This window comes from Hyla sarda, chromosome 2, assembly GCF_029499605.1.
Source record: "Hyla sarda isolate aHylSar1 chromosome 2, aHylSar1.hap1, whole genome shotgun sequence".
NCBI lineage: Eukaryota > Metazoa > Chordata > Amphibia > Anura > Hylidae > Hyla > Hyla sarda.
Genome location: NC_079190.1, coordinates 143699223 through 143713665, shown reverse-complemented (window position 1 = coordinate 143713665; position 14443 = coordinate 143699223). Strand labels below are relative to the sequence as shown.

The window sequence follows — 14443 nt, the reverse complement described above, 5'->3', positions numbered from 1 at the left end:
AACAGTGTGTTGTCTACCTGGCGCTCGAGTTCGGCACATCGCGGATCGGGTTGAAAGGTTGCAGGGCGGGGCTGGAGAGGAGCCAGCAGTCATGGTACATATTGGCACCAATGACAATGTAAGAGGTAGGTGGATTGTCCCTAAAAATTATTTCAGGGACTTAGGCCGCAAGCTTAAGGCAAGGACCTCAAAGGTAGTATTTTCTGAAATACTACCAGTACCACGATCCACACCAGAGAGGCAGCAGGAGATTAGGGAGGTAAACAAGTGGCTCAGAAGCTGGTGTAAGAAGGAGGGGTTTGGGTTCATGGAGAACTGGGCCGACTTCGCTGTCGGTTCCCGGCTTTACCGTAGGGACGGGCTGCACCTCAATGGGGAGGGTGCAGCTGTGCTTGGGGAGAAGATGGCTAGAAGGGTGGAGGAGTGTTTAAACTAGGGACTTGGGGGGAAGGAACCTACAGCAAAGAGGGGGAAGATAGCGTAGATAGAGAGGTGGAAATTATTAATGTACCTGGGGGTGGAGCAGGGAGGGGTTAGAATAGTTAATAGGAATAGGCTTCATAGGAAAATAAAACATATACCCTTGAATTGGATGGAAATAAAAAGTGTATGTTCACAAATGCCAGAAGCCTAGCAAATAAAATGGGTGGGCTGAAGGCCTTGATACTGGAGGAACATATTGATATAGTTGGGGTCACTGAGACATGGCTGGACTCCTGGCATGACTGGGCTGTCAATCTACAGGGGTTTACATTGTTTCGCAAGGATAGAATGAACAGGAAAGGTGGTGGAGTCTGTCTGTATGTTAGAAGTGGTATGAAAGTCAGTGTGAACGATGCCATGGTGTGTGAAGATTCTGAGGATGTGGAATCACAGTGGGTAGAATTACAAAAGGAGGGAACTATTGAAAAAATTATATTTGGTGTAATCTACAGACCCCCTAATAGAAGGTCAGCTGTATAAACAAAGAGGGCGCTGCCCAGGCCGGTACAGTGGTAATAATGGGAGATTTTAACTATCCAGACAGAGATTGGGGTCAGGGGTTGGCTAAAACTTCAAAGGGGTGACAATTCCGAAATGTATTGCAGGATAATTTTATGGGCCAGTTTGTGGAGGACCCAACAAGAAGTGATGCCTTGTTGGATCTGATCATTTCCAACAACGCAGAGCTGGTTGGTAATGTAACTGTGCGGGAAAACCTTGGTAATAGCGACCACAATATAGTTACTTTTGATTTAAAATGTAGAAAACAAAGACAGACGGGGAAGGCAAAAAACATATAACTTTAAAAAGGCAAATTTCCCTGGGCTGAGAGCTGCACTACAGGACATATACTGGGGGGAGGTGTTCTCAAATACAGATACAGAAGGTAAATGGGAAATTTTTAAATCAACTCTAAATAACTATACAGCTAAATATAAATGATTAAAACTAAATCCTACATGGCTGACAAATGATGTTAAAAGAGCAATAAACAACAAAAAAATAGCCTTCAAAAAATACAAATCTGAGGGGTCAGCTATAACATTTAAACAGTACAAAGAGCTTAATAAAATCTGTAAAAATGTAATAAAAACTGAAAAAAATAAAAATGAGAGACAGGTGGCCAAAGAAAGCAAAACTAATCCTAAATATTTTTTTTTAGATATATATAAATGCAAAAAAACCAAGGACAGAGCATGTAGGACCCCTTAATAATAATAATGGGGAGGTCGTCACGGGCGATCAAGAGAAGGCGGAGCTACTGAATGGGTTCTTTAGTTCTGTATATACTAGGGAAGAAGGAGGAGCTGACATTGGCCAGGTCAGTGGTGGTAACACATCATGAAATGTACTGAACTGGCTTAATGTAGAGATGGTACAAGGTAAGTTAAGTAAAGTAAATGTAAGCAAATCTCCAGGACCAGATGGATTACACCCAAGAGTTCTTAGAGAGGCAAGTTCAGTAATATCTGTACCCCTGTTCATGATATTTAGAGATTCTCTGGTATTGTGCCAAGGGACTTCTTCAAGAAGGGCTCTAGGTCTTCCCCAGGAAATTATAGACTGGTAAGTTTAACGTGCATTGTGGGTAAATTGTTTGAAGGACTTATAAGGGATTACATACAGGAATGTATAGGGGATAATTGTATTATAAGTGATAGCCAGCATGGGTTTACTAAGGATAGAAGTTGTCAAACCAATCTAATTTGCTTTTAAGAAGAGGTGAGTAGAAGCCTTGACAGAGGAATGGCTGTGGATATAGTGTTTCTGGATTTTGCTAAAGCGTTTGATACTGTCCCTCATAGTCGTCTGACAGGTAATTTAAGGTCTTTGGGCTTGGAAACTTTAGTTTGTAACTGGATTGAACACTGGCTCATGGATCGTACCCAGAGAGTGGTGGTCAATGATTCGTACTCTGATTGGTCCCCGGTTATTAGTGGTGTGCCCCAAGGTTCAGTACTGGGACCTCTGTTGTTTAATTTATTTATCAATGATATAGAGGATGGCATTAACAGCTCTGTTTCTATCTTTGCAGATGACACCAAGCTTTGTAGCACGGTACAGTCTATAGAGGATGTGCATAAGTTACAAGATGACTTGGATAGACTAAGTGTCTGGGCATCCACTTGGCAAATGAGGTTCAATGCGGATAAATGTAAAGTTATGCATCTGGGTACTAATAACCTGCATGCATCTTATGTCTTAGGGGCTGTTAAACTGGCAGAGTCACTGGTAGAGAAGGATCTGGGTGTACTTGCAGATCATAGACTACAGAATAGCATGCAATGTCAGGCTGCTGCTTCAAAGGCCGGCAGGATATTGTCATGTAGAAAAAAAGGCATGGACTCGAGGGACAGGGACATAATACTCCCCCTTTATAAAGCATTGGTACAGCCTCACCTGGAATATGCTGTTCAGTTTTGGTCACCAGTCCATAAAAGGGACACTGTGTTGCTTGTGTTGCTGGAAAGGGTGCAGAGATGCGCGACTAAACTAATATGGGGCATGGAACGTCTTAGCTATGAGAAGCGATTGAGGGAGTTACAGTTGTTTAGTCTTGAGAAGAGACATTTAAGGGGGGATATGATAAACGTATATAAATATATTAATGGCCCATACAAAACATATGGAGAAAAACTGTTCAAGGTTAAGCCCCCTCAAAGGACAAGGGGGCACTCCCTCCATTTGGAGAAGAAAAGGTTTAGTCTCAAGGGGCGACACGCCTTCTTTACCATAAGAACTGTGAATTTATGGAACAGTCTACCTCAGGAACTAGTCATACCAGGAACGATTAATAAATTTAAAACAGGGTTAGATACATTCCTGGAACAAAATAACATTAATGCTTATGCAGAAATATAAAATCCCTTCCCCAATATCCCACCACACCCCTACCCTTCAATTCCCTGGTTGAACTTGATGGACGTATGTCTGTTTTCGACCATACTAACTATGTAACTATGTTCTGGGGACTCAGAATGGCGACTCGGGGAGCGTCTTCTAGAAGAGGGACGCTTGCAGGAAGACGTAGCAGAGGGACGATGCCCATGAGGGGAGCGCCTACATCTGTACAAAGACTCCGGAGAGGAGTCAGAGGAATGACCCCTATTACGCTTGTGAGAGCGTTTAAAATAGGGTGAGGGAGAGCGAGTCTCTCTTGAGGAACGGTGTAAGGAGGACCTCTCCAAGGCAGTCACCACGGAACGGGATACCTGCACCAAGTCAGATACAGACAGAGAGGGAAGACACCCATATTGGAAGGGCAGCTGAACCCACTGGGTCTGGGGGAGCATCCTGAATAGGAATACCAGGGGGGTCAGGAGGTGCAGTGGTGCAGGCAGAACAGGTGGGTTCAGCAAACCCAGGCATTTTAGAGTTGCAGCCCTTGCAAGAATAGTAGGCGACCAGTGCCCCAGGTACCTGCTTAGAGGGAGGAACAGTTCTTGGCTCGGACATGAGTAAAATAAAACAAACAGTCTTACCAGCGTCCGTGTCCCCCGCCAGGCAGCCGCTGTGAGGAGAAGTTCCTCAGAAGGAGAGAGAGAGAAGCAGGGGCAGCAGGACCAATGAGAAGAGAGGGGCAGTGTTAGACTGGGGCGCCTCCGATTGGTCCTAAGGCCCCTCTGCCTGCTCCCATATGCTGTAGTGGATCGCGCGTCTGAACTCACAGGGCGCGAACCCCGCCGAGAGACTAAAACGCTTACTGCTTACTGCCGAGAAAGTGAAAGTAAACTGTTCCCCGAACGCATCGTACGCGATGCGGCCGGAGCACAGAAGAATAGGCAGAGTGAGACGGCAGCTGTGGCTGCTGAAGAAAGGACAGAACTGCCAATGTTAAAACAGTGGCACCCAGAGAGGTGCCGAGACAGTCCTACACCACTGACCACTGACCACCGGCCCCCCAGTTCCCCAATAAAGTAATAGGGAGTCCCTGCCTAGATAGTAAGAGAGGGGGATGAGCAGATCCACCTCAGAAGTCCACACATTAGATGATAATAAAGAGGAGTGGGACTAAAACAGGGGGTCTCCAGAGGTTGCAAGTCCCCAAAACCTGTAAGAAAAAAGGGGGGGGGGGGGAGAGGAATACTCACCTTAGTCAGAAGAACTTACCTGATGAAGTCTTCAGACAGCTTTTAGTCACCTGCATCATGCCGGGCTGTAAAAAGCGAGACGAGCAGGGAAAAGTGGTGGACCCGGACCCATGAGGTACAACCCCAGGCGCTGACCGTTGGCGAGAGGGGATTGACAGTACATCCACGATGTCTGTGCCCCCTCAATCGCAAATGGGGAAACAGTGAACTCTATGTTCCCGAGTCCCCACCTGAAAAAATAAAAATAAAAGGGAATAAGAAACTAAACGTCCCTAATCTGGAAAAATACTAGTGTCCATCTCCTGCAGACACTAAGCTAAAACTGATTACCTCAGGCTCTGTAGGCGGGTATATCCTGCTGGGAGGAGACGACTTTTTTCGTTTCCTTAGTGTCAAGTCTCCTAGCAACAACAGCATATACCCGAGGTCTGTGTCCCCCAATGGAGCAGATAGAGAAATGTTTTCCCCCCCATAGAAATGAAAATAAAATATGTCCATAACTTTTAGTTTCAAGTCCCATCCACTAAGCTCAAGTTTATAAAAAGAACAAACAACTAAAATGTCTGATTTAAATGCAGCCACAATTTTATTTACAAAAGTAAATCAGAAAATATTTTAGCTACAGAAAACCTTCTGTCAGAAAATAAACGTCTTCTTAAATAATTTTAGGAAGAAAATTAGGTTAGAGAAAATGTGTGTTATGTATTCCTGCATAGATTTTAATATTTAGAAAATGGGTATCGGAAGCAATCCTGCACCTTCCCACAAAGCGGTGATACCTTATTTTGTGCTACATGTCCATATAAATACAGAATCATACATTCACATGCATTTCAATGTAATTTCACTTTGCTATTGAGAGTAAATATTGTTCAGAACAATGAAAGCAACTAAACACTTAATTTGAATGTTTGTTAAATAAACTTTCTATGGAAAATACCCTCTTTAGACACCAATGGAAAAAAGAACTCAAAAATATTTTGAAATTACATAAAAGCAGACTTTTTACATACATAATTCAGAACACTGAAAGTATAACATGCCCCTTAGCTGTGATTATCCTCTCATAAATATACCACAAAGAAATCTGGTTACGAGGTAATACAAGAATAAAAGGCAAATGCAATATTGTATCTTATATATAACATATATAAGCTGTATAAAGCACACATCCAGCTTGTGCTTCTAGATTTACATCCGTGTCAGCTCAGTCCTCCTCTGCTACTTCTAGGAGTGGTTCTTTGATGAGGAGGCCTTCACATGGTGGTGTGTCCAGCTGTGTAGCAAAAGGAAATCTAGTTAGTCCACATCTATTTGTTCACACAATATTAATGTGACCAATAACCTTTTTGTCTCTTTGGTAAAATACTACCCCAGAGTGATATGCTCTGCAGCTATTACTGCTCCACACAGGGGTCATCTCCAAGCTTTAATAAAGTTCTCAGTGTCACAGTTATCTTTTTTTATTCCCAATTTAACTGAACATAATGCTTTGAAGGACATCGATATCTAGGAGGAGTTGTCAGCAATTTTTTGTAGATTCTTGCAACCCTTTAAAACAATACTGGAGTAACTTTTCTAAGAACTCTACTTTGAGCGGTTCCTCATAAATTGACATCTGAACCTTACCATTCTCCTTGTCATGCATTTGCAGAAGGAATGTAACAATGTGGAAGTTTGAGATCGCGGGGGGTCCGATCGCTGGAGCCCCCTGCGATCTCTCTGTACGGGGGCCAGGCTCTCCGGCTAGATAGCGGGTGTCGACCCCCGCACGAAGCGGCGGCCGACACGCCCCCTCAATACATCTCTATGGCAGAGCCGGAGATTGCAGAAGGCAGCGCTTCGGCTCTGCCATAGAATTGTATTGAGGGGGCGTGTTGGCCGCCGCTTCATGCGGAGGTCGACACGCCCCCTTCCCGCGGGCTGTCGGGGCTCCATACAGGAGATCGCAGGGGGCCCCAGCGGTCGGACCCCCCGCGATCTCAAACTTATCCCCTATCCTTAGGATAGGGGATAAGTTGTTCACCACTGGACTACTCCTTTAAGGGAGAAAGGCTTCAAAATTACTAATTTTGCTTCAAGTATTTACTCAAACAGACCCATTTGGAGTGATGGCAAATCCTTTTTAAAGCAGTATTTCCATCAAAGACATTATGGGGCCAGAATTAGTGCTGTAGACATATGTGGAATAAATGGAGAAAGGTGGCTGCACATGTGTGAGGCTTCTTCCTTTCATTTCAAAGACATCCTAGACAGAGTCTATAAAGGAAAATAACCCTTTGATGTTTCATTTGATAACAAGCCCTCTCTTACAGCTCCTAAAGTTTTATCATTGCCTCAAAGGATATACTGCATATCAGAATTTGCCATGTCATAATTTTTCGCTCTACAGTGGTCCCTCAACTTACAATGGCCTCAACATACAATAGTTTCAACATACAATGGTCTTTTCCAGACCATTGTAACTTGAAACCAGACTCAAAATACAATGCTATGGATCAGCAATCCGTGTCAATACCATGAAGAACTGACCAATCAGAATGGACATTTCACTGGTAAAACCCCTGTATTCCTGAAGTGAATGAACTGACTGGTGTCGGGTAGTGCCCCCTACAGTACAGGGAGGCACTACATGTTCTGTACTACTCATTACCCGTGACAGGAATAGCTGCTCCAGGTGAGGGCGGCTCCATGTTACTTTTTTTGGGACACTGTGTATTTTGCAGCAGTACCATGTATTCATGATATGTATTTTCCACTGGTCTCATTGCAAGTATTTTTCCCCATGCACAGCAGCAAAAGGGAAGCCAGTATATCAACTGGCTCTTCCCGTAAAGCGCTTACAGCATGCTGCAGGGATTAAACTGTGAGTTTGACCATATAGCACCATAACCATACATTATGACGCCCCCCACCCCCCCATTCAAAGCAGCATGCCTGTCACCACTGCATACTGCTCTCACAGAGGACATGACACAATTGAAAGGTTCTCTCTAAGTAATTTACTTTTTGTTGTAAAAACCTTTCAGAAGTCAATGTAAATTATACTGTAATACAGAATTTAAACATTCCAATTCATACGGCTACATGGAATATAATTTTTCGCTTATATTCTAACATATTTGTAGAAATGTACTATCAATAGCTTCAGTGTGTCATGGTGCTACAATGTAATTAAACAGCACTGACAAACAGTACCTCTAGAACAATGTACCGTATTTATCGGCGTATAACACACATTTTTTAGGCTGAAATGTTTAGCCTAAAGTCTATCTGCGTGTTATACGCCGATAAGCCGCTCCAGTTCAATGATTTAAAGCGGGCGCTTTAAATCAATGAACTGCAGCGGCTTTTGCAGGTGCAGAGACCTGCCGGCTTCTCTGACCCTGCCTGTCCTGGGGTCTAGAGCCCTGCTGCTGCCGCTTCTCTCCACCTGGCTATCGTTAATGGGGCAGCGGCGCCGACAGACAGGGGGAGAGAAGGGGCATCGGCACCAATTGCCGGCGCCGCTGCCCCGTTGACTCCCCCATCCCCAGTTGTATAATTACCTGTTGCCGGGGTCGGGTCCGCGCTGCTTCAGGCCTCCAGTGTGCGTCCCCTGCATCGTTGCTATGCGCTGCGAGACACAATGACGAGTGATGTCACTCGTCATTGCGCCGCGCAGCACACAGCAACGACGCAGGGGACGCCACACCGGAGGCCTGAAGCAGCGCGGACCCCGGCAGCTTCGGCCTCTCTCCCCTGCCTTTCCTGGGGGCTTCTGCGGGGTCAGAAACAGTGTATCGGGGTATACACATGCACCCTCATTTTACCAGGAATATTTGGGTAAAAAAATTTTTTTTTACCCAAATATCCTTGGTAAAATGAGGGTGCGTGTTATAGGCTGGTGGTGGTATACCCTGATAAATACGGTATATAATCTGCACTCCTATTGTTAGATCTTACAAGAAAAAAAAGGGCCTGGATTGACGGGTCAAGGTGCTGACAAAATGGGAATGAGGAGATTAGGTGATCTGTGGTCCTTTGTGCATTTTAAGCAGTGTATGTAAAGCCTTTCCTCCAATCCAAAGTAAAAACTTGTATATTCGTATGCCAGTGATATCTTTCCTCAAATGTACACCCTCATACTTTTATATAAAGCCCTGTAATTGACTTCTGAGCAGGAATCCGCCTATCACGTATTAAAAGCAGTGGGTAGGCCGCACCACGTTCTAGGCTGCTATTAACATATTACTTTCCTGTTGTTGATTTAGCAAAAACTGAGCAATTTTAGAGCTACATGTCTTATATAGCACAAAAGTGCCTGGAGATGAAAATCAGTAAGACAATGTGACACCTACATTTAAATTTAATGTAGCAGCTGTTGCAGTACAAGTCGTTGTTGCGGATTCTGACTTCTGCTCCAGACTGGGAACCTCCAAGGTCTGTTTCACAGGCGACACACTGTTCAAAAAATACAGAGAAATAAGTAGTTTATAGAGCACAAAACATTGCTAAGCCTCTGGACGGTAAGCCAACTTACAGGATACATCCAGCAAAGCCTGAAATGATTCAATGAAGCAGCTAAGCAACCAAAATCATTAGCAGATAAGGCAGCAGAGAGGCACAGCCAACAGCTTCTCTTGTAATTTTATGTAAATGTGCTGCATGTTAGGCAGGGCACAGTATCCAGCACGATACATCAGCAGAGGAGCAGCATTTGGCACTAGGTAAGCAGATGTAGCACAGACATATTCCATGAAACTAAACCAAACACTGATAAATATTGTAAAATCGGCAGAATAAAATCATGTAAACCAGAAGCTGCACTGTTATTATTGGCTTGATTAAAATAAACTCAAAAGAGGAAGAAATATCCATATGTCTTACAGCTGCAGACTGAGATTTGCATTTAATCAGACTTGAATTCATTGCTGGCTTTGTCTATGCTAAGTGTAACACAGGGGAGACCATGTCTTCATGACAGCATTGCAAGATGATTTTTTTTGTATAATGCAGAGAAAATGAAGAATTGCTTCAGGGCAACTTTAGTCCCAATGGGGTAGAAATAAAACAAGTTTTGCATCATATTCATCTTAGCAAATGGCTGATACGTGTGACATATTGCTAAGATGCTAGTCTGGCAAGGTGTTTTGTATTCAGATATGAATGGACGTTTCTGTACTTTTCAAACACCAATATCTGTACGTTAGTTTATAGAGCAGACGGGGCCTGGTTTCTGCCTTGAGTAACAAGCCACAATACATGTCATGACAGAACTGTACATTGATGGTGATATAACTATGTCATGCAATGACCTTTTTACTTGGTCTAAAAGATAATGGATTAGGATTAATGGATTTCCAAGTTTTCATATACTCCCACTGATCCAACCAAATTACACATACTACTTATGATCCCTTGACCACACAGTGTTAATACATTTAGATGGGGAAGCCATAAAAATATCTGCAAGTTGGTATTGCTTATTTTTGTGTGACACACCTACACACTGCAGCTGGCACACTAACGTGCCAAGACACACTGTTTGGAAATCTCTGGATTAGGGTTATTATTTGAAGGCTGTAAAGGCAGCTGAAGGAAAAGTAACAACATAAAATGGTAGTACTCCACAAAGATATGCCATTGCAAATTCTTGTTTTGACATAGTAGTCATCCAATAAAGCTTTCATTTATGAAAGCTGGTAGCAGATTGGTTGCCATGATAAACTTCTCCAATTTTTGTATGCACCAGAATGAATAAACCTTACGATTGTATAAAAACAATAAGTCATTAAAAATAGTAAGGAAGAGTTATAATTGCAAATGTGCCAGAACTCTGGTGCAATATGTGCCAAAACATTGGCTTGCATGACTTGCACCATATTTATTACGTGTTTTACACACTTTTAACCTTGTTCGGCACGCAGAAAGAGGGGATGGGTTTACAGAAAAGTTGCTTTGTCTACCATGAGACTTCATGCACTAAAAATGTGCAGGAATAGTAGCAGAACATTATGAAGTTATGTACTTTTGCAGTGTAACAAGGTGTACCATCTTGCGGAAATAGGCTACTGCAATTAGGAAATTCTGCCGCCATGAAGGTGTGTATATGGTCTTCAACAATGTTTAGATCCATCCACTCCTAAATCCAAATGAGTGCCAGAACCCAAAGTCTCAAAGCAGAACCCTGCCTCCAAAGGTTATTCTTCTTCCAATAATGCTTTCTGGTGCCATCTCTTCCCCATACAAGAACAAATGTCCAGCACATCCACATGATTTAAAAGAAAATATGACTAGGCCACCTTTCATTGGTCCAGTTGTGACACTTTTATGGCCATTGTAGGCACTTCCTGGGACAGAAAGATCACCATAAGTGCTGACCAGTCTACAGCTGCATAGTCCGATAAACAGCAAGCTGCAATGCATTGTGTGCAGCACCCTTTGCTCAATGAACCTTAGTGGCCATGACCTTGTTACTGATTTTCTGCTTGTCCTTCCTTGGACTACTTTTTGTAAATCCTATCCACTTCTATATGTTGTCTTACATATATGAAACCTGTGGACAGGAGACATTGGGGGAGATTTATCAAAACCTGTGCAGAGGAAAAGTTGCTGAGTGGCCCATAGCAACCAATCAGATCATTTCTTTAATTTTTCAGAGGCCTTTTAAAAATTAAAGAAGCGATCTGATCTGGTTGTTCAGCAACTTTTCCTCTGGACAAGTTTTGATAAATCTCTCCCAATATCGTCACAAGATTACCAATGCCATTTACTTTACCCTGCAGTGGTTTTAATTTTATGGATAATCAGTGCATAGACACAAATACTCATGAACATCAAAGTTAGCATCAACTTTTCTCTTCCTAGAAGTCCTGTTATCCTAATAAATCTAAAACTGATCCGAGCTTGACAGCTATAATCTCTGAATCCAATATCCTTCATCTTGCTGGAAACGCTTATATTTATATTCAAGGCTGTTTCATGGAACAAAGTCTGACATAAAGAAATGATTAGTGTTAGTACCCGCAACCATGGCAGTTAGTAAGGTTTGTGGGGGATTTATTCAGATGTCCTCAGTGTCTCACCTTAAAACAATGTAAATGAAAACAAAGACCAAGAGACTCGATGATCATAGCCGCTCCTTTGCCCAAACTGTTATTACAGTAAGAGCACAATTTCTTCCCGCTCACTGACCTAGATACAGAATAAGAAAATAACTGAGCCCTTTTCTCAAGTCTGACAGACAGATGCTCTGGAAGGCAGAAATTCGTCAAATGGTAAATAAAATCACGCTTCCTTACAAACAACCAGCCATAAGGGCAACACACAGTACTGAAAATTTCATGAATGAAGAATTGTTCTGTTAATACATGTAAGCAGGAAAAACAAAGATTTAATTATACAATAAGAACTGACTGGATTATTAGCTTATTTCCTAAATTATATTATAAGAAAAAAAGGCAGCACAAACTCCGTGTATTAAGGGCACAATTGAGAAAACTGACAAGCAGGAATTCCTGGTATATTGCCATCCAGCGCCTCCCCAACAAAGACAAAGCTTAAAGGGGAACTCCGGTGGAAACAAGGGTAAAACAAGTGTTTTCAAATCAACTGGTGCCAGAAAGTAAAAAAGATTTGTAATTTACTTATATTTCAAAATCTTAATCCTTTCAGTAATTGTCAGCTGCTGTATACTACAGAGAAAATTGTGCAGTTCTTTCCAGTCTGACAACAGTGCTCTCTGCTAACACCTCTGACTGTGTCAGGAACTGTCCAAATTAGAAGCATATCCCCATAGAAAACCTCTCCTGCTCTGGACAGTTCCTGACACAGACAGAGGTGTCAGCAGAGAGCACTGTGGTCAGACTGAAAAGAACTTCACATATTTCTCTGTAGTATATCTGTAGTATACGGCATCTGATAAGTACTGGTAGGATTAAGCTTATTTAATAGAAGTAATTTACAAATCTGTTTAACTTTCTGGCACCAGTTGATTTGAAGAAAAAAAAAAAAATTTCCACCAGAGTTTCTCTTTAATGCAAAAACACATTAAAATTACTAGTTCAATTATAGAAATGTAAATAGTTGGCACTAACGCACCTCTGCAGTCCTGTGTGTATTGCAGCCAACACTCAACACATCACCAATCGCTCCTTATCGATGCTCATCCAATAGAATCCAATGATCCAAACATAAGTATTCTTTGTTTCTTATGTTTGGAACATTAAAATTACTGCCTTGCACTGTACTCTAATAAACTTTTAACAATCAATAAGCAAAAGCATACTTTTTAAAGGCTATGGGCACCTTTGAATGTTATTTTTTTACATAAAGGCTAGGGATGTCCCAATACCAATACTAGTATCGGTATCGGTGCCGATACCAGGTATTTGCATGGTATCGGGGACTCGTCTAATGTCCCCGATACCAAAGCCAATACCTGATGGAGTGCTCTGCTGCCCCATTCTCTGATCTGCATCACTGCCGCTGCCCCATTGTACCATCCACATCATGGAGTCTTATGGAGGAGTACGTGACACACTCCATCTCCTCCCCTGCGCCCAGCGTAACGCTACAGAGGAAGCAGAGTGATGTGTGTCACATGCTCCTCCATAAGACTCCGTGATGCGGACGGCAGAATGGGGCAGCGGCAGTGATAAGTACGGGAGAACGGTGCTGCGGAGCGGCAACAGGCACAAGTGAGCAGCTACAAGGGTGTGTCCTGCTGTCTCCAAAGGGGGTGGGGGCTGCTGTCTCCAAAGGGGGTGGGGGCTGCTGTCTCCAAAGGGGGTGGGGGCTGCTGTCTCCAAAGGGGGTGGGAGCTGCTGTCTCCAAGGGGGGGGGGGGGGGGGCTGCTGTCTCCAAAGGGGGTGGGAGCTGCTGTCTCCAAGGGGGGGGGGGGGGGGGCTGCTGTCTCCAAAGGGGGTGGGAGCTGCTGTCTCCAAGGGGGGGGGCTGCTGTCTCCAAGGGGGGGGGGGGGCCTGCTGTCTACAAGGGGGGGGGGCCTGCTGTCTCCAAGGGGGGGGGGGCCTGCTGTCTACAAGGGGGGGGGGGCCGCTGTCTACAAGGGGGGGGCTGCCGCTGTCTACAAGGGGGGGCTGCCGCTGTCTACAGGGGGGGGCCGCTGTCTACAAGGGGGGGCTGCCGCTGTCTACAGGGGGGGGCCGCTGTCTACAAGGGGGGGGCTGCTGCTGTCTACAGGGGGGGGGCTGCTGTCTACAAGGGGGGGGCTGCTGTCTACAAGGGGGGGGGCTGCTGTCTACAAGGGGGGGCTGCTGTCTACAAGGGGGGGGCTGCTGTCTACAAGGGGGGGGCTGCTGTCTACAAGGGGGGGGCTGCTGTCTACAAGGGGGGGCTGCTGTCTACAAGGGGGGGCTGCTGTCTACAAGGGGGGGCTGCTGTCTACAAGGGGGGGGCTGCTGTCTACAATGGGGGGGCTGCTGTCTACAAGGGGGGGGCTGCTGTCTACAAGGGGGGGGCTGCTGTCTACAAGGGGGGGGGCTGCTGTCTACAAGGGGGGGGGCTGCTGTCTACAAGGGGGGGGGGGCTGCAACTATCTATACTACCTACAAGGGAATACTACCTACTATTAAAAACAATCTTACAGCAAAGTCACCTGCGCTAACTTCAATTTATATGTAGATAGTGCAGGTTGCCCGATTTCTACCGCTGCTCACCATGTGAACGTCAGCGCAATTGCTCCAGAGACATTAGTCTCTCCGCCAATGCAAATTCCCTGTTCTGTCCAATGTAGAAGAGAGAAATCTTTGCTCGTACTACAGCAGCTGCCTCCATTGTACACAACAAGGAACCCACATATCAACACGGTAAGCAGCGCCAGAAACCTGGTGTCAGATTCCCTTTAAAATATAAGTACCAGTAATTGG

General features: G+C 44.3%; 1 protein-coding gene across 11 annotated transcripts in view; it reads right to left on the bottom strand.

Annotated features, from left to right (window-relative positions):
• Nucleotides 1–5535: 5535 nt before the first annotated feature.
• The window catches only part of LMO7 (LIM domain 7), a 239648-nt gene continuing 230740 nt past the window's right edge, over nucleotides 5536–14443 (bottom strand). For all 11 annotated transcript variants that reach the window (XM_056555527.1, XM_056555526.1, XM_056555531.1 and 8 more), the window contains 3 exons: nucleotides 11642–11750; nucleotides 8915–9017; nucleotides 5536–5850 (listed from right to left, as the gene is read on the bottom strand). In XM_056555527.1, the coding sequence (XP_056411502.1) occupies nucleotides 5831–5850; nucleotides 8915–9017; nucleotides 11642–11750 (232 nt within the window). In that variant the 3' untranslated portion in view covers nucleotides 5536–5830. The remainder of the gene's footprint in view (nucleotides 5851–8914; nucleotides 9018–11641; nucleotides 11751–14443) is intronic.